Here is a 26,658-nt window from a genome sequence, read left to right on the forward strand (position 1 = left end):
GATTTAACACAATAGCATCGGTGTGTAGATACTATTGCTGACAAGCACATGTTTGGTGAGAGAATGTTTCGGCAGGGATGGGAATTATCGGGAGGTCAATACTGACTGGCTAGGGAAGCATTAGTGTTGGACTTTTTCACAGCGTACAAATAAGACAGATAAACCATGTGCTGAGGATTTTACAAAGCAAATATATTTGTACACTGATACATAGATATCATGGTATCCTGCTCCTTAAGTTTGCTAGTCTTCAGTGTTATATAGCACCCCGTATATATAACACACTCACACAGAAATGTGAGAAATGTGTGTGTTTTGTATTTTCTCGAGATAATGGCGTGTAATACTGTTACATAAAACAGTTGGATTCATGCACTGTGAATGGACACAGAGGGTTTTCCCTCTCTCTCTCTCAGACACACACACACACACACACACACACACACACACACACACACACACACACACACACACACACACACACACACACACACACACACACACAGATTGCAGATTACGAATTGTGGACTTGTCTTAAAGGATAAAGTGAAAGGATAAAGCTTTCTCCGCAGCAGTGCTGTACACACACAGGCTCATTCAGGCAGCAAAGGGCCACAGCGTGAGTGTGAGGGGGTGAGGGCCACAAAGACCAGCCACCGCGGAGAAGGGAACAGGTACGCCTCACCTTTACGTACTACCATACAGCTATTCAGAATGTTACCGTTAAGAGCCAGTGTACATGTTGTATACATTTTAACATCTCTTTTGTTTTCAGTTTGTTTTATATTTTTTTGTATTTTTAAATGGCATCTCCATGTGTAATCATTGATAGATTAACTGGTCTCCTCGTGGTTATTGCTGTTAACCTTACGTTGTGCCAGGACCTTAACTAAGGGGACAATAACTGATTGTCCTGGGACTTGGGCCTCCCTTATGTCAGTTAATGCCAAATACCATCGCGAGTGTGTTTACATGGACACAAACAACTTTGTAATGCATATCTTGGTATTGTTTGTGACAAGACAGATATATCTGGATTAGCGTATTATCATCTTTACACACTGTATTTGAACATAGTAATGGGATACTTCAGAATCCCTATCACCTAGACATTCATATCCAACACATTCACTGACTTTTCAAATCAAGGTACTCTATTTAAATCCTCTATTGTCATGCCATACTCAGGAAAAAGATTTGATAAACTCATGACAAGCACTGGAATCAAGGTTTTGAGTCCAGGTAGGACATATTTGACACTCATTGACATAGCGGTAGTTTTAGGACATTATCAGTTAAAAGCAGAATGATGTTTGCTTTTTACTTTACTCAACATTTCTTTCCATGTCCAACATTCATTGACATATCAAATGATAAAAAAAACTCCAAGGGACTCGCCTTTAACAATCCTCCCCAGAGGCAGCTGCTCTTGATGAGGGGGCAAATTAAAAGCATCTTTCCCAGGCCCCATGATCAGCTAAGCAAATTCCAATGAAGGTACAAATTTAGATTATTTATTTTTTAACCAAAAGAGCCTTTCTCCATCCTCCACTCTAACAAGCCTGAGACAGCTAATAGGTTTTGATCTGTGAGAGGCTTACGTGGCTGGGAGTGAATGGCATTGGATTTTGACTGGGGAGTGATCAGGGCATTTCTCTGCTCTCTTTCCAATGGCGCTCTTTGTTTGCTAAGACCCTTAGTCCAAAGGTTCTCATGTGCCTCTGACGCCATAGTCTCTCATTCACGTTTTTGCCCTGTGACTACATAATCATCACATACACACACATACACACTCTCTCTCTCTCTCTCTTTCTCACTCACTCACTCTCACACACACACATAATCATAATCATCATCACATACTCTCTCTCTCTCACACACACACACACATCAACAGAAGTAAAACTATTTACTTATATAAAACATTTAAAAGTCTGTATACCTGATGAATATTATTAACTGTAATGCCAGAAGTAAACAAACATATAAATGAACTAAAGGGAAAATGGCTGTTATACTCTGTGACACCTGACTACTGCACCAGAGGTACGGCTGTATGATAGACCACAGGGGACTGCAAGGATGCACCTTGTGGACTGATGTCATAATAAATAACCAAAAGAAGGAAGAAAGTAAGCTGGAAGCTAAACCAAAACAACATGATTCATATAAAATGTTTGTAGTGTGGAACCAACACAACATATGATTATTACAAAACCAAACATGGGCTGTACATACCTGGGAGGCCTCTTGCATCACTATTACCTCACTCCAAACTATGGAACTCAGGCTTTCACCTGGACCTCATTTAGTACCAGATCAGGGCCAGGAAAAAGCCAGGCTCTACATCCAGGCTCTACTGCTCATCACTGAATGTTCTTCATCTACTTATCAGGTATCTGAAGAGACACCAGCAACACACCACCACCTCAGCTTCAGCATGGATGCAATGTGGGGTGTGTACGACTTTTTGAGGTAAAGTAGAAATGTTGTCAAGGTGGGAGGGCGCTCTGGCGCAGCAGGCTACAGCGCCCGCACCATACACGGGTCCAAGTAGTGCCCACTGGGACCCAGGTTCGAATCTGACTTGCGGTTATTTCCCGATCCCACCCATCTCTCTCTATCCCACTTGCTTCCTGTCACTCTCCACTGTCCTATTAGAATAAAGGCAAAAAAGCCCAAAAAATATACTTAAAAAATTAAATGTTCTCAAAGGATTACTGAGTCCTTGTGACCAAAGTATCCAACTGTGTACATTATACACCGACCTCTGCAACACAAATGTAAAATTATTTAAATATCCATAAACACAGGCAATGTGTGTGCTTAGGCTAAAAGATGAAAATCCCTCACTTTCTCTCTCCACCCCACAGCACGGATGACATGTGGATGTATGTGGCGGGGGCGGTGGTCGTCATCTGGGTGGCGGTCTGGTTTTACTTGGACAGCATGGAGATGGACAGGATCAATGAGAAGTACGTGTTTGTGACTGGCTGTGATTCGGGCTTCGGGAACATGCTGTGCAAGCGACTGGACCGGAAAGGGTTCCGCGTTCTGGCCGGCTGCCTCACAGAGAAGGGGGCGGACGACCTGAAGAGGGCGACAGGGCCGTACCTCAAGACCTGTTTGCTGGACATCACCAGCACCGAGAGCATCCAGAAGGCCTTCGAGTGGACCAAGAAGGAGGTCGGCGATAAAGGTCAGCGGCCAGCAGATTGTATTTATTGATAAGAACCCATGCAACCAAAAATTACTTTAAGCGGCCACACCAAACCCCCACCAAAAAAAAAGACATTTTCCGGTTACACTTTACTTGAAGGTATCTACATGAGAGTGACATGACACTGTCATGAACAAGCCATAAACATTATAAACAAGTCATAAATGTTTATGACATAACGCTTTTGTCATTATGTGTCATTCGGTTTTTGTCATGACAGGTTAGGGTTAGAGTTAGGGTTAGGGTTCATGTGTCATGACAGTGTCGTGAGTTCATATTTTTTACAGTCTATGATAAGAACCCATGCAACCAAAATTTACTTTCAGCAGCCACACCCCCACCAAAAAAGACTATTTCCTCACTTACTGAATGCACTACCTTTTGATGGTCCTTTGTTTACACTCACATAGTGAATAACGGAAGTCCATGCATAAGTTGAATCAAAGATCCTTAATATACAACTGTCTCATAATAAGCTTGTTCACCTGTACCGCACTACCACCTTACCTAATTTTTTCATCCTCCATTGGCAGGCCTGTGGGGCATAGTGAATAATGCAGGGCGGTCTCTGCCCATGGGCCCCTCAGAGTGGATGACGATTGACGACTACCAGAGCACGCTCAAGGTCAACATGATCGGCTGTATTGAGATGACCATAAACTTCCTGCCTCTGATCAAGCAGGCCAGGGGACGCATTGTGAACGTGGCATCTGTGCTGGGCAGGGTGGCAGCTAACGGTGGCGGCTACTGCATCTCTAAGTTCGGTGTAGAGTCCTTCTCTGACACCCTTAGGTAAGACTGCAAGAGGGGTGAAACAAAACAAATCTCCAGATAGTTTTTACTTTTCTCAGTTTTTTATTCTCTGTAAAAAATACTAGAAAAGGATATTCAAATGTGTTTCTTTTCTGAATAGTCTCAAGATATCCTTATAAGTAGTAATTATGTGTTCAAATAACAAAAAAGATGCAGTCGTTTCACTCATTGCATAGAAAGCCAAGTTTTTGTGAATTGATGTCCAACCACCTCTGGCTCACATACAACAAGTCCACGTACCAAAAGAATAAAGCATAACACAGCATGGTGTGAGTGGGTTATCCATTGTTATTCTTGTGTCTTGATGTTTGTAGGAGGGACATCCACTATTTTGGAATCAAAGTGTGCATCATTGAGCCGGGTTTCTTTAAGACCCAGGTGACAAGCCTCGACCCCATCGAGAGAGAGCTCACACGCCTATGGAACAATCTCACACCTGAGGTCCGTGCCAGCTATGGGGAGAAATACCTCGACAAGTGTGAGTAGGCCTACAAGCTCTGCAGAAGCATCCAGAAGTTAATAAATAAAGATAGGTCTCATGAGTTATGACAAGGATTATAGGTTAGAGAGTGGTTAGTGATGTTGGGGTTGTCCAAAGTTGACATTTCAACATGAAAGTATGATGTGGAGTGCTATGTTTTCTTTGAATGTGTCCATTTTATTTTCTTCTCTCTCTTCTAGGTTTTAAATAAAAACACAATAATGCATTTGGGGTTGAATTGATTGATTTCCTTTTTGCTTATCAATTTATCCGCAGACATCAAGGTGCAGCGGCTGATTATGAACGCTGTGTGCGACGCTGACCTGAGCAAAGTCACCAACTGCATGGAGCACGCGCTAACCTCTGCTTACCCGCGCACCCGCTACAGCGCCGGCTGGGATGCCAAGTTTGTGTGGATTCCCCTCTCCTACATGCCCTCCTGTGTGGTGGACATCGGCCTCAAACTGGTGCTTCCACGGCCTGCCAAGAGCGTGTAGGGTTGCCAGTAGCGTGTTTTAGGTGTATTGAACACAGGTACAGAATCGAAGTGTTTGCGTGAGGAGAAAACCATTTGCCAGTAAAATATTGTATATTTATGTGTGAAGAAACGCTGCCTGTGAATTACTGTAATGTTGTTGCCTTATTATTTGTGATGCAGTAAAAAAAGTAATGTCAACTCGAGGCCTTCCTGGTCACCTCTGTGTGAAAAGGCTGTACTGTAGTTTTTGGATTGGGAGCATTTGGTGTGCAGTGGGTGAAGAGAACCTGTGAATGACTAGAGAGAGACCCAGAGTGCAGTGGGCTACGTGATGGATCTGGACCCAAACAAGTCTGGTTCTGGCCCAAAATGGCTTCGGAATCCAAGCTGAATCTGGGCCAGACATGTCCCAGTGTCCGGTGCCATGTGAAGATGTCCACAGTGCTTCTTTAATCAAATTTCACTACCTCCAGGATTTTGTGATTCAATGCTTTCCTGCAATTGCAACAGCAGTTTTATTTTATTACTGCAATAGTTTCACAAAAAAACAGTCATGCAAATTCGGCATTATCTTGTGATTGATTTTTATAAAACTCAGAATCACAGCAGCTTTAACTGCAAATTTTGAGAATTCAGGCAGCAAATTCAGTCACATTTAGCCACAACAATCACAAAGCAGCAAGACCAAGATCCTGGTGGGACTGTGTTAGACAGTGAACACTGGCACGAATCAGGGATAGGCTATTATCTGCTGCTGATTAACTGATTTATTAATGTGTATTTTCTAAAACCACTCACTGTGAACACTGCATTTGTGAACTTTACACCTCTGTAAATGTACAAATTAAATAAAGTTTAACAAAAATATTAATATAACAATGTTTGTGCGGGGTTGATTTCATTTTATGCACTCAAGAATTGTCGCAGCATTGTGTGCCCTTGTCATTGGCATAGGCCTATGATGTCTTGTTCTCTGAACAGGCCAAGGCTATTTTATGAATTTGTTGAGAGCTAATTCCAGTTTTAGCAGCCTGTTATGGTTAAGGGGAATCCAAAGAACAATTTTGTCGTCTGCAAAAGCCGTAGTAAGTAGACCTACTGTTCTCAAAGCAGCACATTATAGAAGATTTGCTCTCGGGGTCCCCCCACAGCGCGATCATAACAGAACTAAATATGTGTCTTTTGTATGAACAGGGGCAGTGTTTCTACGTAGGCCAATACCCAAACACAGAGAGTTGGTCGGCAATTGCCTAGAGGGCTGCTAAAACAATGTGCTGATGTTATGAGTTATATCTGCCTTCAAAATGATTTTGGAATCGTTATGTTAGTCCTACGTTAAAAAAAAACTCTTAAGGGTGCCCTTTAAATGTTGGACTGCAATTACACGTTTTTATTTGTCTTTAGTTGAGTAGGCCTAAGCAGACATGTTCTGTCACACATCAAGGTGATTTAGGCCTAACCTGTGGCAAAAGATCAACTGCGCTGTCACCCCATTCTCTGTCTGATTGGCCACTTCAGGTAGCCTCACTGCAGTTTAGGTCACTGCCCAGTAGTCGATATAGTTTTGTCAGCTGTTTGCTTATGCACAGACAGGGCCAGTGACTTTCATAGCAGCACTAATCGCTTACAGTTACAGAGCTCCTGTAAGCCACAGAACGTCTCTTTGAAACTTTCGTTCACGCAAGTAAAAGTGACTAGGCCTATGTTCTGTTTAAAAATTGTACGTGTGGGTAATGCGGGAGTAGCGGAGTGCTTCGTGAAAGATGTATCAAGAGCGTCAGTCTTTAAATTTCGGAAAAATATGAGAAGCCATGCTGTAAACAAAAAGAGGTACAGCGGGACCTCTTACTTGAGACAGCATTATGGTAGCGGATTCGCTCAAATGTGAGTTGGCAATATTTTGGCTGTTGAAAATATTTTCATTCGTGGTAGGCTATGCTACATAGTTCCAATTCTCTTTTGACCTGATTTGTTCCGAGTTCCAGACTCGAGACATACTAGGAATAATGACTTTTTCCGCCAGGCATATGAATGAAAAAAGAAAAGGTCTTTTCTCGGCATTGGAAGATATGCTTTTCTACACAATCACACAGGGAGAGGAGAAAATCTCAATTTCTCAGTTTATCTCCGTAAGTATGCATAAATCTGATTAAGAGATTGAAAGGCAAGCAATCCCTTTAGCTGTTTTCAGTAGGCCTATCTCTTTATTGTTTTTCTTTTTCTGTAATAAGACTGTGTTGTATAGGCCTCCATATTTGTCCTGCCATGGGTTAGAGAATTTTCTATTAGTAGCCTAGCCTAGCCTATTTACACTTTGTTTGGTGGACAGATTGCCTTTTTCCCTAATAACAAGTGATGCAGCTTGGACAGTATCCTAAGGGGTGCACTAATTTATTAAATGCATAAGTAGATGTTTTGAAAGTGTAACAGAAGATTGAATTAGGCCTATGGTATTATATAGGCCTACATCTCTTTGTTTAAACAAAAATGGTAAATTCCATTATCATGACATAATAGACAGTAGCCTAATCTGTGAGTTATTCAAAATCCTCACATATGGCTGAAGTATCATAATCAATATCCTGTTGAATCATCACTTAATGATCCTTTCATCATTTTGCATTTATGAAAAACAACTTACAGTTGAAATGCATTCTGTGTCACTTTGTATGCTGCTTCTGGCTATTAAAGCCATGCTCATGGTGTTTTTTTAGCTAATTTTTCCTATAAGAGTAGGCCTACATTGTCTGTACACTGACCATGTAGCAGCTGTCATTAGCAACCCAATCCCTTCCATACGGACTGAATTTATTCCTTAACTCTGTGATGTAACAATCACTGTGCTGACATGTTGGATTTTTTCTCACAGCTAAAAATGAATGGTCTTTCTTCCATGCTAAAATTGTTTCTGTAAATGTCACTGTGTTGTTGTGTTGTTAATTGCTATTCATGGGTTTCATCTGGTTGCTTTCCACAGGTGTATAAAATCAAGCACTTAGATTATGAATGCAGACTGCATGGTGCTTGATTAATACACCTGTGGAAAGGGACCTGATGAAACCCATGGATTTGCCATATAAGTATAAGTATATATACTCTTTTGATCCCGTGAGGGAAATTTGGTCTCTGCATTTATCCCAATCCGTGAATTAGTGAAACACACTCAGCACACAGTGAACACACAGTGAGGTGAAGCACACACTAATCCGGCGCAGTGAGCTGCCTGCAACAACAGCGGCACTCGGGGAGCAGTGAGGGGTTAGGTGCCTTGCTCAAGGGCACTTCAGCCGCTTCCTACTGGTCGGGGCTGGAGCCGGCAACCCTCCGGTTACAAGTCCGGATCGCTAACCAGTAGGCCACGGCTGCCCCAATATGTGTTTTTCTTCAGTGCTATTAACTGTGTGCTGTCTGAAACCACCTTCTTGTCTGATCTCTCTCCCCCTCCCAACCTCTCTGTGTCCCCATGCAGGCCCTCAAGAGCACAGGTCTCCTGATCACAGACCCCCGCCTGAAGGACTGTATGGAAAAGCTCCGCATGACGGTACGCGATTCCATCACCGAAGTCATGATGGACCGAGAACTCTTTGGAAAGTGAGTCGCACTCTTCCACCCCCTCTATACCCTCACACACCCCTTTCCCCCTGTGTCCCTCAGTTCTTCATACACAACACACACACACACACACACATATACACACACACACACACACACACACTCCAGCTTGGCCAGAGCTCCTCATATTACACACACTCCCTCTGATCAGTGATGCCCTGTGCCAAACAGGCTATTTATACCCCACTCGAGATGATTCCCCTCTCACTCATAGATACAGACCGGCTCTGCATCTGTCAGAGTCCGAGCTGACGACAGGCTGAGGTCAAGCCAGTGTCCACTTGCAGTGAGGTGTGCCATGGCTTTGGTGCGGTTAAGCCACAGAGAGGGCTTTACTGGTTCTCCACCTAAATCAGGAAAGCTGTGATGTTTGTTGTTGTGAAACAATTTAAAAACACTGTCAGTTGATAATAGGGTGCTAAGAAATGAATAGATACAGAATAGATTTTGGTGATCCAAGGACACATGTGCATGTCTTTTTGAACGTTTTTAAACGAACTTGAACTTTGTCAAGACACTACAGAAGCCCACATCTGACAGCCATTTATCTCCCTATCGGATTTATCTCTGCATCTGCCCCCCTAACAAATGTTTGGCATAGCAGTGGAAAGTACCAAGCAGCTGGGTGGATTCCATCCATTGTCATTCAGAACCTCTAATTACCCTCCTTCCACTGTCTCCCAAAACAGCCCTGCGGCCATAGACCCCTTCTCTTCAAAACAAACCTGCATACCTCATAATCAGTTGTAATGGTGATCAGTGGCTCTCTGGCCAAGCCAGGCACTGTCCCACCGGAGCGCTGGCCAAAGCTATTGTCCTCTGCAGACGGGATCTTAGCACTGCACTGTAAATAACCCAGATGGATGTGTCCTTTCCTCCGGCTGTTATTCTGCCATGCTGTGGCTTTGTCCAGCTGCTCATGCCACGATTGTTGTGCTTGTTTTTCCAGTTGACTGCAACTAATCATTTTATTACTTCTTCTGTGTTTTGGTGTTTGGTATTTGAATCTTTCCACTACTTTGTTTTGGTTTATACATGTAAATAATTCTATACACAGAGGTTTTGCTAGGGAAATAACACCAAGAACAAAAGGAACTTGAAAAAGTGGAAGGTAAAATGAATAAATAAATTGCCTTGTAGGTGCGTGGGGGGGAACATTATGTTGTTATCCCAGGCCTTCCAGAAGAAATTCATCATCCCAGAGTTTGAGGCTTTTGTGGGCAGCATTGACAAGATTTTTCACAAGGTCCAAGCACAGCAGGAAGGGAATGTAAGTCTCCCCGTCAGTGTGTGTAGTTTTGTTCATGCCGATTTCACATGTTGATGGTTGACCACCTGACCACTGATGCTAGCTTGTGTGTGTGTGTGTGTGTGTGTGTGTGTGTGTGTGTGTGTGTGTGTGTGTGTGTGTGTGCATGTGCGGATGTGTGAATGAAGGTTGCAGACTACATTCCTCATTTGGCAAAATTCAATCCAGATCTTTGGGGTGTTTCACTGTGTACTGTGGATGGACAGAGGTAAGAGAATCAACCAGCCTATCAAGCATTCATTCATTCATTCATTCATTCATTCATTCATTCATTCATTCAGAGAAACCACAGAATCTCTGATACGTGTCATGTAGTCATATAAAACACCAGTTTGCACTTAAAGTTAGACAATTTTACTTTAGTTTAAATGTAAAAAGATAGAGGGCTTTGTTCATGTTTATTTTTTACCCCACTACAGCAGGGACATTATTGGTATGGCAGCTTTACAATACAGTGGCCAAAACATTACATGTTAATAGGAAATATGTAAGCAATGTCAACAGCTACAACACGTCAGATCCTACAATAGCCCATGTGAAGTGGGTTAATGCTGATCCCAAAATAGTTTGGCTAGATCTGGTACACAAGTTTCCAAGTCAGTTACATTCTGGGATGCCAGTGGCCCATCCACTGATGTCTTCTTGCCTGTCTGTCTGCTTGCTTGCCTATCTCCCTGTCTGTCTCCCTGTCTCCCTGTCTGTCTGTCCAGGCACTCAGTGGGCGACAGCAAGATGCCCTTCTGCCTGCAATCATGCGTGAAGCCGCTGGAGTATGCCATCGCCGTGCACGAGGCAGGCACAGAGCGCGTGCACCACTTCGTGGGAAAAGAGCCCAGTGGCCTGAAGTTTAACAAGCTGTCGCTAGATGAGGACGGTGCGTTAGAATACCCACAGCCCACTCCTCTGCTTTTCTGTTTTCCTCTGCTGTTCACCTCTGCTCTATTCTTCCCTGCTACTGTCAGTTTTGTTTTTGTTTCCTGATGTAAACTGCTGTCCTCTTTTTGCTAATTATTCCTACTTTATTCCATTCCATTTACACCTGCCCACACTGTCAAACACAGTACTCTACCCTCCTGTGCCTTATCATCTGTCCTTCTGCTGTCGTTCTCTCATCTCTTTTTGCCTTCTCTTTTATTACTCTTAGATCTCAGCGTGTCTGCACAGGTAGTAGTGTATTTATACCGTGTAGAGATCCACACTGTAACCGGGAGTCAACAACTTCCTCTCCTCTGCCGATTAGTGCCTTACCATCCCCAGCTTGTTTGGGCAATGGTTTTAGGAAAACGCTTTCCCACCCATCTCCTTCTCTATCTTCCCCTCTCTTCTCTCATCTCTATGAGATGAGAGGCATTTCTGCAACACCAGTATATGCTCCCAAGTTAAAGTTTATTTACCGTGACGTTTCGGGCCAACTCAAGCCCTTCATCAGACGTGAGTCAACAATCCAAAGACACCCATATATGTACAATTAAGTGATCACATGATCACACAGTGGTGTTACACAGGCAAGTAATTATCCAATCACAGCATCTGATGAAGGGCTTGAGTTGGCCCGAAACGTCACGGTAAATAAACTTTAACTTGGGAGCATATACTGGTGTTGCGGACTTTTTTCCCCTCTCTCTCATCGTAAGTGTTTTGTCCAGCACCCAGGATTAGATCGGGATGTGCGTGCGTTTTTTCCTTTTTATGAGAGGCATTTCTCTAATGTCCTCTTCTCTTTGTTTTTAGATAAACCACACAATCCCATGGTCAATGCTGGAGCCATTGTCATAAGCTCTCTCATCAAGGTAAACTATAAATGAATGCTAGAAAGCAACACTTCCACCTTTTAAGTACTAACTACTAGGTCTACTGTATGTTGACATTATTATATGGTTATTTTCTGATATAATGATGATGTTAAAAGTAGTTTTAAGATGTTTATAAGGAATGAATCTTATTTATATAGACAAACCCACTGAAATGTATGTAAGGATGTATATTAAAACGAACATAGATGTGCAAAACATAAGTGATCTTAAGGACACTCACCCATGCTCTTTCCCTTGTATGTACATAGACTCAAGCTTTGACGTACAGCAGGCAGGCAGGCAGGCAGCCAGATACACAAACACACACACACGTACACACTTTTTCTGTAAAACAAATATAAATAAAGAGAGATAATATTTAAACTAAGCCCGTAGGTCATTGTAAACCTTTGACTTGTGAGTAAAATGTGGGGCGAGGCGTACTCTGACCTAAAAGGTGTCAGCTACACCTGTTGACAGCAGTCAGTTGGCTCTGACCAGGAGGGGGGATTGAGCCATGGGTGCCTGGGGTTGTATGTTTGTCAGTAGAGTTCAGTCAGTAGAGTTCAGTTTTGAGAGAGTCTGTGTGTGTGTGTGTGTTTTTGGGGGGATGTAGGTGGATGAGCTATGGATAATGGAGTGTGGGTGTTTGTATTTTTTAAGTCCAACTAATCAAAGGAAGAAAGAGAGCGCAACAGAGAGACCAGGAGGAAAAGAGAAAGAAAAAATATAGAAAAAGGAATGAAAGTGTGGGTGAGTGAGTAGGTGTGTGGATGTGATATCGGTGGGGGAGTGTACGAGCGTATCCGTCTAGTCCAGCCAATCACTGATAAACTAGCGAGGGTGTGTGTTTGCTCGGATTTGTGGCGTCAAATACGAGGCCCGGAGAAGAGTGCTGAAAACCAAGCGTGGATGTCCGACTGCAAACACTCAGGCATGACAGGTTTAAACAAACAGCTTTGTATGTGAAGGGATATTTAGGTCACTTAATATGAGCTCCTACCCACACCTCATCTAATCCATTGCCATTCGTTTATGTGCTGGTGGAAATGGAGGGAATGTGTTGGTGAGATTTAGCTTCTTCTTTAAACAACACAGCCGTAATTAGTATTAAGTACAACAGCCTCTTCTTAATACAATACAGCTATAACTAGTATTTAACATCGCTATTGCCTTTGTGATACGACTGGATTTGATGCTGATGCTAAATCATAAGCTCATTCTCTACTTAACAATCATTTAGCCTTTCTAAAACTCACTTTTTTCAGAACACAGGTTTTACAACTCAAATGAACTGTGCTTTTGTTTAGTGACTTTCACTAAACTTTTCCTGGTCCTTAGTCCTTTTCTGCTATATGCTGTATGCTGTACATTGTAGAACAGTTTTTGTAAAATTGCTCAGATCACTATATAAATGTGTTGAATGTTGTTGTTGAATATTGTTTGAGCTGATAAAGACATGGGCATTCTTGCAGTGTAGGGAGCAGGATTGGATGACAGCTAGCACTTAAAAGAGATTAAAATCAACCTTTGAGAGCAGGGGAAGTGCCGTTTGACATTTGATGTGCAGATTGGGAGTTGCTAATTATTTGAAGAGACTTAACATGTGTGATGTGATCTGTAGTAGGCCGTGACTGTGTATTTCACGAGGGCAAGCAGAGTTTGTACTACACTGCCTCTCTGTACATGACACATGAAACCTAACCCTAACCTCTAACCCTAATCCTAACCCCAACCCTAATCCTAACCATAACCATAACTCTAAACCTAACCCTAAACCTAACCCTAATACTAACCCTAACTTGTTATGACAAAAACCGAATGTCACTTAACAGAAGTGTTATGTCATAAACGTTTATGACTTGTTTATGACACGTTCATGACAGTGAACCCTTAATTTGGTAGCATAGAATTCAGAAAACATGTGCTGTGCATAAAATACCACAATATGGATATTTTACTTCCAGACTGTAATGGCATGCTATGAGGAAAATAACATCAACATAATAATCATTATAGACCAGTACACCCTCAGCAACCGTGGTCAAAATAATAAACTAATCCTAACCATTCTATATACTAAAATAGCTGTGTTTGCTGTACTAAAAATAACTCCCTCTAATTTGAAGAGTCTTAGCATGTGTGCTGTGATCTTTATTGCTATCTTGATAGAGGATTTAAGGAGTGCACCCTTGTGAACTGAGTCTGAGCATGCCAGTGTTACTTCACATTAGCAGCACATGAACATGATCTCTAACCTATGCAGGCTTACGTGGCACTGCTCCATAAAGCAACCAGAGATTAGTCTCTAGTCATTAGTTAAGCAGTTGGAGGACTGGAACACATCTGTGAAATGAACGTAAACAATACATTAACCAATCAGTTGTAATTCACTCCATGAGGATGCCTTTTACTAGATAGATAGACAGTAGACCAACAATGTCTAGTTAGTGTAGGCTACAAATAATAATTTACTACTGTGGTGATAAAAAATTGCCTTATTTAACAGTTAGTTCCTTTTTAAAATTATATTTTTTCTGGTTGTACATGTCTCCCATCTAGCCTGGAGCAAACAAGGCAGAGAAGTTTGACTATGTGAGTATCAGCATTTACCATATTAACTTAACGTTTAGCACTTAGTTTTAGCATTTCTCACATTCCCCTTGAACATTTTGTTAACTTACTTTTATTTCGGCACTGTCATTTATCATGAGTCTAAAGGCCATTGCTAGTGTTGTCCATGTATTTCAGGTGATGGACTTTGTGAAGAAGATGGCTGGCCAGGAGTATGTGGGGTTCAGTAATGCAACGTGAGTGGACAATTGAAGCTAAACCTTACCACTGGTGCCTTTTAAAGAATGTTTAAAGCATTTTTTTGTTTATCGATACTGTGTATATAGATATTTTTCAACAAACCTCAAGTCCTGAATGAGTGGATTTGTAGTCGTGGGCCAGTATAAATAACAGCTTGCTAGTTTTTGACACTACCAACCAGTGTCCCTTCTTTACAGGTTCCAGTCGGAAAAGGAAACTGGAGACAGGAACTTTGCTATTGGATACTACCTGAAAGAGAAGAGGGTTAGCTATTATGTGCCTTTCAGTATTATTTAGAATGCTGTATGCCATTTCTGGCTACATCTGAATACTGTGCTGATTTTCTGTCAAATACTACTGTAGGAGCCAAAAATATTTTCTTTATATTTTGCTTTTCATTATGATAAACTTTATGGGTATTGGTTTACTTTGATTTGTGTTTTTTGTTTATTGGTTATTATGGGACATGGGTGTGGCGCTGGGTGTGTGTGGTGCGCAATTGGATGTCTTAATTAGTCCTACCTGACACCTGCGCTTCAGTTCAGTTTGCATGGGGGAAGGCTATTCTTTTGTGTACAAATATTGCGGCTACCAGATCCAACTAACTAACTTGTTCAGAAGCCGCGGTGGGCTAAGCAGGGGGAAATCAAATTGTCTTACACGCACTAAATAATCCAATGTCCACACACACTTGCTCCCGTTTCTTCTGGTTTATTGCTCTCCAAATCAATCAAGACTCCAATAGTCTTTTGAATGCAAGGCAGAGCAAAACGTTCGCACTTCGCACTTCGCACTTCACACGGTATTGGAAGGGAGAGTCAAAATGTTTTAATGCTAGTGTCTTCTTATGTCTCTAATGCAGTGTTTCCCACATGGGGCAGAGATGATCGATGCGTTGGATTTTTACTTCCAGGTAAATGCCGTTGTCAGACATACAGTACCTCCCTCATATCTGGCTTGAATGTGATATTCATATATTGCAACAATTGACCTAGTTAGACATGGAAAGTATGTTCCAGTCCATGATATAAAATCTCACTTTTTCCTTTAGTGGTAAGTACACAGCAGGCCAGAATAGTTTTTTACTAAAGCTGTTTACATAGTGTGATCCTTCAGTCAGAATGCTATCGTTTTAGTAGGCTTTTTCAATTCACCAAAACACATTGTTTACTGTGCTCTGGTCATCCTCACCACTGCACTCTTAAAACGAATGTGTTGTCCCTATCTGGACACAGAGATGTGTTAAAAAAACACAAGTTGTGTTATTTTCAACACATATTGTGTAACAAATAAAAAAGGTAAACAACACAAACTGTGTTTTCCCTATCTGGACACAAAGATGTGTTTTCAGCACAGTCGTTTTAAGAGTGTACTGATTCCATCCTGTATTGGTCTCTGCACCTTTCATCTGATTTTCACTGATCCCTCATTTTACCCATCTTCATCATTTGTTTCTACCATAAACCTTTATAGACTGTCTGGTAATGTCTGAAGTACTCATCTTAATCACTTGATATGCGTCATTGTCTGATCTCCTGTTTTTCAGACCTGTTCATTGTCTGAATGTTTTAACACTCTGTAAAGCGCCATGAGACATATGTAATGTTTTGGCGGTCTATAAGTGAAATTAAATTGAAATTGAATTGAAATTTTCCCTTTTCCTGGCCTATAATTGGCTCAGCTGTGCTCCATAGAGGTCACCTGTGAGTCAGGAAGTGTGATGGGAGCTACACTGGCCAACGGCGGCATCTGTCCAATCACAGGCGAGCGTGTGCTGAGCGCGGAGGCCGTCAGGAACACTCTCAGTCTCATGCACTCCTGCGGCATGTACGACTTCTCCGGCCAGTTTGCCTTTCATGTGGGTCATTCTCTTTTTTCTTCTCCATTTTGGCTGATAGTTTCCATTAAATGACTGGGAACAGATTAAGAAATGGGTGTTTTCAGCACCTTCTATTAATATATAGGTATGCAATTCTAATTATAAATGTAAATATTTTGTCAAGTATTATATAAAATAGTCACAGAAGTAAGTAAAAAGAAAAGTGAGAACTTTAATTTTGGTGATTTTGTTGTTGATAATTCTTCATAATTGTTATTGTTCATAATTTGGTTTAATCTGGTTTACCCTATCAGGTGGGCTTACCTGCAAAGTCAGGTGTGTCAGGTGCAGTCCTGCTAGTAGTTCCCAACGTCATGGGCATGATGTGCTGGTCACCACCTCTGGACAAGGTGGGCAACAGTGTCCGGGGAATCCACTTCTGCCAGGTGAGACACTGATTGGTTAATGAAATGCTAGTCTATCTATCAATACCACCTCCTGACTGAGCTTCAGAGAAACCATAACATTCACTCAGTTTTAGGATGTATCTAACAAACTTAAAGGGCTATATTTTGGGGCACCAGCGCATGGCGTACAGTTCGTTTTTCAGTCGCGCGAAGTTGAATTCGGTATTTTGCACCTTTATTTTTTAAGCATTGCGCCCAGGGGTGTGGCAATTAACAACCTAGGGCGGGCCCTGGCGCGTTCTCTAAAAATCGCTATCATACACCACCTAAACCTGGTCAGCAGTCAATGGCGAGTTGTTCATATGCTATTTTAAGAGCGCATGTCAACAGTCATATTGGCAGGTGCACGCACCATCCTTCTATCATTCATGAACGCACACCAGCGCACGTCCATGCAAAGCATTACAAATTGCACGATTACAATGTTAAACATAATTAGAATAAATATATTACGAAATACTGTACATCTCATGATGAGTAGTTATTCACCATCATTTGCAAATTGGTAATGACGGTTAAAAGTGATTAGGGGAGAGGCGAGAGACACGTATGGAGCACAGCTGAAGACGCACTGTCACGAGATATAAGCAACTCCTCTGCAGGATAAATGTTGTTTTATTCAGTCATTTGAGCAACATTAGGGTAAGTGTTGCTTTTTCCAGCCTATGTTTTCGATGGTAACCCATTGTCAGTCAATAGTGAAAGTAACTGCATATAACTGTCTTGTCGTTGACTGACTTCCTTGGTGAAGTTAGTTTCACTTTGCCAATGAGTTCAAATAATAGACGAGTGCAAATGCGTGAAGGCTATGCTAAGTTTTAGTAAAGCATGGTTTAAGAATGACTATTCCATATGGTCTCGCAAGCAGCCTCCTTCAAATGCGCCGTTGAATGCCAAAATACCGATGCATTTATCTGACATATCGCGCGTTGCGCCGTTAAAGGGAATGACAGATGTCATTCTCATTGGTTTAAAATGATGTTACGCCCCAAACACACCCATATGACTGATTAAAAGACCTAGGAACACCTTGTTACGCCATGCGCTCCACTTTTGAGGACGAAAACCCTCCCAATGTGAACTGGACATCCTACTAAATTTGAATAGACTTTTGACGAGTGACGATGCACTTTAGAATGTCATGATAGGGCCCAAAGGCGTCCTATGTAAATTTTAAGTGTAATTCCAGAGTAAAAACAAACTAGGGTCTATTTACAACTTCAAACTTGAATGAGAGCAAAATTATGTTAATTGGTGGAGTTTTTAGCAAGTATAAAACGCTATTTTATACCACTGACAATGCTCAAAATATAATTACACTTCTGTGGTAGTGTGGTGAGGGTCTCTACAGACAAACCGAAGTACTGTAAACTTTGAAAGTGTACAGAGAGGTTATAACAAGACCTGTATCTGTAGGAAGAACATTTTCTGGCTTCCTGGTCCGGTAACATGAAATCAGCGCGTTCAATCTTGCAGCGCTGCAAGAAGTAGCATTAAAACACTTAAACTAATTGGATAGCTGTTGGATGGTATGTTTTTGAAGATTCAAAATGTCTGCTTTCACTTGTAGGAGCTGGTGTCCCTGTTCAACTTTCACAACTATGACAACCTGAGACACTTTGTGAAGAAGCAAGACCCTCGCAGGCAGTTTGGAGATGACCGGGTGAGCCTGTTCTCTCATTTTCTACCATGTGTCCCCAAGTCCCTGTTGTCATTAAGTCAGCATTCCCAGGAGTTAACCGTCTGGGATAGGGAAGTAAAATTCCCCTTGAAATAATCCCAGCCAAATGACAAATAACTGCATTTCTGCATTTTATTTACATCTGTTCTGCAAATAAAACCATGCAAATAATACTACTAAAGCAGCAAAATAGAAGAATTGATATTTATACCCCTTGGCATAAATATTCAATGCCATGTAGGCTACAGTATGGAAATGACTGCTTGAGAATGATTTTGGGATCAGGTTGGTTGGGTTTATTGAACTATTGGTTAGCAATTGCCACAGCAGAATGATCTATTGCTACCCTCTACTCTAGCCTTTCATCATTATTCTCATCCTCACCCTCTGCTTCTTCTTGTCTGCCTTCTCCTTCATCTTCCTCCTCATGCCCGTTCTCCTGACTGCTGGACTAGGGGTGGGCGATATGGCCTAAAATTCATATTGCGGTATAATTTGGGACACAGACGGTAAACGGTATATATTGCGGTATAATTTGGTGTGTGAATTTCAATATAGGTCTAGCAGGTTCTTGCATAAAATAGTCAAGATTGTTACTTATTTAAAAATGTATTGGCTATAAAAATTATCAAAGTTTTATTTAGCCTATTCACTGCAGTAGACCGGCATCACTGTATGAAACATTACAAAAACATGAAACATGACCTATTACATAGAACTGTAAATCATCTGATCATCTAATATTTACAGATATCTAGGCTATATATAACATTTATTTTATATTTGGCCTGTTATAAAATCATGTATTGAACAATTTAACCACAGCTCAGCTTTAAAAAACTCAAATAGCCTAGATGCATGCTTAGCATTTTGTGATCATTAGGCTAAGGCTACTTTCACAAACTCAGTCAGCTGTCCTCTGATTTACCAATATCTAGGCGATATTTGTAAAATTTATTTTGTATTTGGCCCGTTATGAAATCATGTGGAACAATTTAAACACATTGTAAAACTTAAAGCCCAAATTTGGAGACATCCATGCATGTCGAAATTTACTGCAAATTCAAAACTGGATTACTCTGGAACGGCTAACTGTACAGGGGACTGCTTTACACCTTTGTGTTCGGTAAGGTCTGCTGTTTATTTTGATATATGGTTTGTCGTGTGTTAAAAGAAGGGTTCGTGAAGTATTCCACCGAGATGAATGGGTTGGGAGATCATGGGACGCAAAACCTTCAGTAGAATGTATGATTAAATTGAATTATATTATTTACTTTTCTCGCGAACCGTTCAACTAAGCAATTATCGGTAACATCGTTTAAAAGCTGAGAAAAAGCTCTTTCATGTGATACTTGTGATGCCTGTGTGATGAATAGGCTACTTCGCGAGTAGTTCAACTGAGATTAATGGAATTTGGACGCACTTTCTTTCTTGCGCAGTCACTTTCTCCACTGCGTAAAATACTCAATTATTTTGCGCTGTGAATGCTTAGATTATTTTGACAGGTTATATATTTATCTATGGGCCTCACGGCCAACGCAAGAGGCAACGACGTGGCCGCCGTGAAATTCCTACCCTGTTTGGGGGTTTATGTCTGTATTTCTCCTAAGTTATAAGTCTAAAGTTAGCGTCTTTATCGTGATATGTTTCCCTTTTAGTTCTCCCTCGTGTGTGATCCTTTTTGTGTGGGGGGCTGCGTCCACCCCTGTATGTGTAGCGTGTGTGTGTAGCCTACTTGACCTGCTCCGTATGTATTGTGTTCTGGGTCTGTGTCCCTGCTCTCGTTCTCAGCTAATAAACCTTGTGATTGGACAACTGTCTGTGTCGCTATCAAATCGTTACAATACCTTCACCGCTCGCAGCCATTTTTCAACACCTGTGGCCTCCTCCTCGTGGTTGCTGCCGGTGTTCCAGTTTAGATGGTGAGCAGGTTAACTTGTGATATTTGCATAAAATCCGTGAATATTCAACAAGACCCTGCCTACTTGTTAACAACGCTTTGCTCTGCCTCCGCCCTTCCAGTGCTGGAGATTCACATTTTCACAAGCCTACAGTGCATCAGAATATGAAGCAAGATCTTGCCGAAAACATGCGGGAATCGCTATGTATAATGCATGTCTGCTTAAGCATCCACACAAAATATTGTGCAAACAGGAAATGTGTCAAAGTAAATCAGCGAAGGTTTTGTTGGGTTTCGAACATGAGTCTCACTGAGGCAAAATGTTCTAAGCAGTAAGCACTATCACCACTATGCCACAGAGGGCAACACTTGTTGTTAGTCTATTAGACTAGTCTACTAGCTTACTAACTATCCTGATGTCCATGTTAACTGGTGATAGCCTATAACATGAGCAAACACAGCGAATGCATGCCTTGAATAATGCAGATTAATTTTGCCTCAGTAATTTTGCATCACAAACAGTAACAAATGACCCTATCAGACGTTGCTCGTTTTTTGTGCAGAAAGCAAAAATTATGAAGATCACTTAGGCCTCGAACTGCTCACTAAAATAGCAAGCTAGCAGCAATAGTCCACCCTGCTAACCAATTGCACCACTGGTTATTTTGTGTCTATGCAATAGCATGGTGTTCCTATTAAATGAATGTAGGTCTATGTTGTCTTGTGACAGCTTATTTGTCAATCGATCAAGATATTCATTATAGCAAACATCTAGGCTAAGTGAATGTTTTGCAACAGGGTGCTGAACGAGCAGTAAGTAGGCTAAACTATTTTCTAATTTAGGCTACGTGGGAATCTGAAACAGCAACATCTGTCATAAAACTCTCTCATCAAAGTTTTGTAATATATGCTACCATGATAACCATTTTGTGTCGTCAAATTAGGACCAACAAATTAAATAATATTTAACTCGGAGAAAATAAGTTTCATGTGTTCACTTCAAATCATTAGACAGCTCACTGCATAACTTCACCGAGACATGACACTAAGTTATGATAATTTTTGCACATGACTGACGTATTTCATATTATTAACCCCCAAAACGGAATAAAGTGTTAGTGGGACATGCCAGTTTGTTGTACATCAGTTAGGTTTTGGCATGTGAGGCAAAGATGAACCTATTTTGTTGTTTTGAGGCTTGCATATGCCCATGTTAAATTGTGATGGCACCAGTTAACATGGGCGTATATTTCTCACTTATGTTAACCTGTGTTAACTTTGACTAACAGTTCAATATATACATAGAAATCTGGCATCGGTTTCAGCGGCTCGTAGTGTAGTGGTATAGACGATGTAGAAGCTAATCCAATCAACTTTCTTGTCCATGCGTGGTTCGAATCCCAGCTAGATCGCTAGTTTTATTTTTTTCCATTCATTCAGTATGTGTCATATTTGTGGATAATGCTTAAACGGACATGTATTAGACATACACTGGTGATGTTTTCAGCGATATCCGTTATATTGTCTCACTTGCAAACACTTCGTGAAAATGTAGCCTAATATAAACCTGCACTATCGGAGGCAGAGCAGATTAAGAAGTAGGCAGGGTCTTGTTGAATATTCACTGATTTTATGCAAATATCACCAGTTAAACTGCTCACCATCTAAACTGGAACACCGGTCCCGGCAGGCCAAGCGTGTTGCAATTTGATGACATAATGACCTATCGCAATATGCCGGTATAACAAAAATCTCCATCGTTGGCCAATTTTTTATCGCATACCGCTTATACCGTTTATATCGCCCAGCCCTATGCTGGACACATCTTCCTTGGACATCCAAGTTAAAACATTTACAATGAAATTGTGGAATTTGATCTGTCTCGGAATTCCCACTTCCCTCACTTTCCTACACCCCCCCCCCCCCCACCCACACTTGCCTCTCTTTCACAAACATGCTAAAATGTCCAAAAAAACACTATGGAATATTTTAAACCGTATTTATTTGATTGCTTCTGTGCAACATCAGCAACTTTTTCCTGTCTCACTTCAGTTGATGTTTGATGCAACTGCCTATGCTAAACTTGCAGGAAGCAGCAATAATGGAAGGGTTATTGGAGTGGGACTTAACATAACTTGAATTGCCAAGGTCAAAATAGTCTCCCATTACCTAAATATTACCATTACCTAACATAGCATTAAAGCAACACCAAAGAGTTTTTTTGTACCTTAAAATAATGTTTCCAAAATCGTTTCAGTGGTTCATCAACTTGTAACAGGGTGAACGGCACTTCTGTATTTGCTTCGCGGCCCTCTATCGGCTATAACCGCACTATGTAAGTTTGCCAGATTGGGTAGCGGATCTGTAGTTTGATGGAATGAGACATAAGAAACTACAAATTTGACCTGCATCTGATGTCGCAATACGTCGTACTTTAATAAAATCATGCAACATATTCTACCTTGTCTGTGGACATCGTTATTTCCAAAGCCGGTGCTGGATAAACAAATAGTGCGTGTGACAGAGGAAAAGTTTTTTTGGTGTTGCTTTAAAGGAAAATTCCGGTATTTAGCACTTTGAGTCACTTTTCTGGTTTGTTTTGGATAAACTAGAGTGGTGGACACCGAAATGTTGACGATTGGTCCTGTCTCGACTTTTCTGACTCGTTTTGGATCGCCTTTGACTAGTCAGAGTGGCTGCCTACAGGCATGTACAAACATGTCCTAAAACAACCCTTAACGTTCGTTTTCAAAACTGTGCAACTCCCCGAGTGGTTAGTGGTGTTCGTTGATGTTCCAAAACAAGTAGCGTAGCAAAATACAGTTTCTGTCGTGTTTTATTTGGCATTTTGTAAAATCCCATTGATTTCTGTTGGAAGACTCACTGCACGTTGATATTACTGCGCCACCATCTATGCTTCAGGCTCAAATATTGAGCGGAAGTTTATACGCGGTTGTGAGGTGTCTGAAAAAATAGTTCCACAATAGCAAATAAGACGGCTGGAAATCATACATTGCGCCGATATATTTGATTTTAATAATCAACGAACACCACTAACCACTCGTTGAGTTGCACAGTTTTGAAAATGAACGTTAAGGGTTGTTTTAGGACATGTTTGAGCATGCCTGTAGGCAGCCACTCTGACTAGTCAAAGGCGATCCAAAACGAGTCAGAAAAGTCGAGACAGGACCAATCGTCAACATTTCGGTGTCCACCACTCTAGTTCATCCAAAACAAACCAGAAAAGGGACTCAAAGTGCTAAATACCGGAATTTTCCTTTAATGCTATGCTACACTAAGGAAATTTGAATTGTATAGGCTCAATACTGTCTGTAAGCCTGAAGTAGCTACAACGTCAAGTTCATCTCATTGCAACTCCACTTACATGATTTAGCTCAAAAAGGAGTCTCCACTCTTCTTCTTCCCCTGTCTTTTCATTTCATGCATCCTATATTGCATGACAAAAATAAAAACCCCTTTGAGAAAAGCTCTATGATAGGGACATAAAATGCTGCAAGAGACTGCCAGACAAAACAAAAACAAAAAACACGGAGGCACTGGCACTAACGGATCTTGCTAGTTGCTGTACAGTATAATTCCACATTGGCTAGTATGGTTAACTTAGTTATAAAAGCTCAGAAGGATAATTGACCTGGTTTAGAATCTTCCGTGGATATAATGTAGAATAACTAACATTGCAACATTGTGACAGTGAATTTTGGTTTACTAATTTAGCATGATGCAGTAACAGTTATCATTCTATCATTTCTATTCTACCTCAAATCTGTTGACTGCAGAAGCCCTCTTCTTCAAAGACCCAAGCAGCCATACAGGTTTCGTAGCCTACTTGAATGCATTTTTTGAATTTTATCAGAGCGGCTCTGGTTCACTCTCCACTGACGCTAACTGATAGATTTGCTGTGATTGGCTGGATGGCCGTTCAATCAAATTAACAGACCTATGTTTGTGGGCTATGAATGAGTGTGTGTGTGTGTGTGTGGGGGGGGGGGTGTTGGGTGTATAGTGTGTGTGTGTGTGTGTGTGTTGGGTATATAGTGTGTGTGTGTGTGTTTTCAGATACAGAGTTCCAACTCTTGCTGGGAGCATTGTGTACATTTTTGTTTCATTTTAATCTGACAAAAAATGGGAGGGGGGGGGGGGGGGATGTGTTTCAGCAAAAGTGTGGGTGTTATAACACCCCCATCCCCTGGCTTGCAATGCCTATGGCCATATGGGCAAAAACACACTAGATTAAATCTCTGACAAACCTTGAAACAGTCCAAGCAGTTAATGGATTATGTTGTAATTCCACAGAACAAGTCCATAGTGAATCTGATGTTTGCTGCTTACAGTGGAGACGTATCTGCCCTAAGAAGGTAACAGGAACACATACAAGTTTCACATTCTGAAGTTTGTCCAGTTTCTAAATGATTGTCTGTCCTAGGCAGACTTGTATATGCCAGCTGTAATTCCTGGCACAACAGTCACTAGGGAAAATATTCTAATCTAGTGAATAAATGTGATAGACATTTTATTCATAAAAAAAAGTAAAACATTTATCTTCTCCTTCCAACACTTCTCCTTCATATTTGTTTAACTAACCCTAACATAACCCTGTCCCCAGGTTTGCTCTCTCTTCTCTAGATATGGAGATGAAGGACTACGACTCCCGCACAGCCCTGCATGTGGCAGCAGCTGAAGGTGGGCCTTCTCCTCTCACTCAACAAAATGACATGTAGCCGTTCCGGTTACACTTTACTTGACAGTATCGACATAAGAGTGACATGACACTGTCATGAACATGTCATAAACAAGTCATAAACGTTTATGGCACAACGTTTCTGTTATTAAGTGACATTCGGTTTTTGCCATAACAAGTTAGGGTTAGGGTTAGGATTAGGTTTAGGGTTAGAGGTTAGAATTAGGGTTAGGGTTAGGGTTAGGGTTAGGGTTCATGTGTCATGACAGTGTCATGTGTTTATGACAGTGTATAACCTTAAGCTTCTGTACATCCTCTCCTTATTCATCCAGCCTCTTTAACATTGGCAGTAGCCCTCCTGCTTTTGCACTGCGTCTCTCAGTTGACTTCCTGTCTCATCGGTGTGTTGTTGTTCTCTCAGGTCATGCAAAGGTAGTGCAGTTCCTGACCAAAGTCTGCGGGGTCAACCCTTTTGTGAAAGACAGGTAAGGGCAGAGCTGACGTGTAGTGTTAAGCCTATGGTACGGTCCCGCGTCTGCGTCCCGCGCACGCGGCACTGGTGAGCGTGTGACGAGAATTGCGTCATTTTTACAGCATGCGTTGCGTCTTTGAGTCGACCGAAATTTAAGACCGCGCGTCAAAGTGACGCGTAGACTGCGCATGTGTGAAACGGAACTGCTGTAAACACTCCCCTCCAGTAGGTGGACCACATAGAAGAACAACACTTAAACGTAGAAACACACCTAGACAGAAGAAGACTTGTTTGGTTACCATAACGACGATGGAACAGAGCGCCTGTCCTCAGCTTGCCTGGCTTTGAGTTACGTGAGACACCACGACATGGAGTCAACTTCAACCGATGTAAAGCCACAATCCACAGATACATTCTTTAACATTATATTTAACGGTCACTTTACCATCTATGGTGTAGAACCCAAAGTATTTCAAGACACCACATTTTAGATGAGTTGGGGACGTAATTATCTGTCTGCTGGCCGTTCTGTGCGTTACCTTTCATTGTCGAAACAGGGTGGCTGCATGGGCTCATTGTGGCTACTGGCTATTATATTGGCTTGATTTGGTCATGAGCCCTGGATCATATAGCACTGAATGAGATGGCAAACAATAAAATAAAAGTAATCATAGACTGTAGAAATGCGCTACACAGCACTAAAAACCGAATAGTTTAATTATAGTTCGACTACGGATATTTCACGTCACGTCATGTTCGAATAAAAAGTGACAGCCCTACTCCCTGCATAGAGAGCTGACATGACTTCGGATTAAATGCATCTTTTAAAAATGAGCGTATGCTGAAATCAAATCGCGAAACCCAGAGCCAATTAAAGGTATCTATCTACACCTAGCCTACTCCTGAACAATGCTGAACTCTAATCTCGAAACTCGCCTGTCAACACCGGATGCATTATCATAATAATAATTGAAGGAATAACCTAGGCTCTCTCGCTCTAAATACACCCATCATCACAGTGAGACATTATACATGAACACAAATAGTTACTTCAAAACTTTTATTGACACGTCATATTTACAGGTTTTTGGTTCATACTT

At 41.4% G+C, this 26,658-nt stretch overlaps 2 protein-coding genes across 4 annotated transcripts in view; both read left to right on the forward strand.

Annotated features, from left to right (window-relative positions):
• The first annotated feature begins 2,883 nt into the window (after nt 1–2,883).
• Nucleotides 2,884–5,791, forward strand: rdh5 (retinol dehydrogenase 5 (11-cis/9-cis)). The gene is made up of 4 exons (XM_076268407.1): nt 2,884–3,199; nt 3,754–4,012; nt 4,348–4,511; nt 4,791–5,791. Exons 1-4 carry the CDS (start codon nt 2,884–2,886, stop codon nt 5,009–5,011), a joined length of 960 nt encoding a protein of 319 aa, XP_076124522.1. The 3' UTR covers nt 5,012–5,791.
• Nucleotides 5,792–6,615: 824 nt separating this feature from the next.
• Nucleotides 6,616–26,658, forward strand: part of gls2b (glutaminase 2b (liver, mitochondrial)) — a 58,862-nt gene continuing 38,819 nt past the window's right edge. For 2 of the 3 annotated variants that reach the window (XM_076268399.1, XM_076268398.1), the window contains exons 1-18: nt 6,616–6,876; nt 7,016–7,121; nt 8,462–8,583; nt 9,745–9,874; nt 10,042–10,121; nt 10,624–10,787; nt 11,645–11,703; nt 14,269–14,301; nt 14,458–14,516; nt 14,718–14,784; nt 15,383–15,433; nt 16,202–16,378; nt 16,654–16,785; nt 18,377–18,469; nt 24,185–24,220; nt 24,702–24,763; nt 25,012–25,088; nt 25,508–25,571. In XM_076268399.1, coding sequence (XP_076124514.1) covers nt 6,695–6,876; nt 7,016–7,121; nt 8,462–8,583; nt 9,745–9,874; nt 10,042–10,121; nt 10,624–10,787; nt 11,645–11,703; nt 14,269–14,301; nt 14,458–14,516; nt 14,718–14,784; nt 15,383–15,433; nt 16,202–16,378; nt 16,654–16,785; nt 18,377–18,469; nt 24,185–24,220; nt 24,702–24,763; nt 25,012–25,088; nt 25,508–25,571 — 1,694 coding nt within the window. In that variant the 5' untranslated portion in view covers nt 6,616–6,694. The remainder of the gene's footprint in view (nt 6,877–7,015; nt 7,122–8,461; nt 8,584–9,744; nt 9,875–10,041; nt 10,122–10,623; nt 10,788–11,644; nt 11,704–14,268; nt 14,302–14,457; nt 14,517–14,717; nt 14,785–15,382; nt 15,434–16,201; nt 16,379–16,653; nt 16,786–18,376; nt 18,470–24,184; nt 24,221–24,701; nt 24,764–25,011; nt 25,089–25,507; nt 25,572–26,658) is intronic. The other variant, XM_076268400.1, reaches the window with a different exon arrangement.

This window comes from Alosa pseudoharengus, unplaced genomic scaffold (genome assembly GCF_046254945.1).
Source record: "Alosa pseudoharengus isolate Yale_2024_CS ecotype anadromous, Long Island Sound unplaced genomic scaffold, YU_APseudo_1.1 YU_APseudo_1.1_scf_5, whole genome shotgun sequence".
Classification (NCBI taxonomy): Eukaryota; Metazoa; Chordata; class Actinopteri; order Clupeiformes; family Clupeidae; genus Alosa; species Alosa pseudoharengus.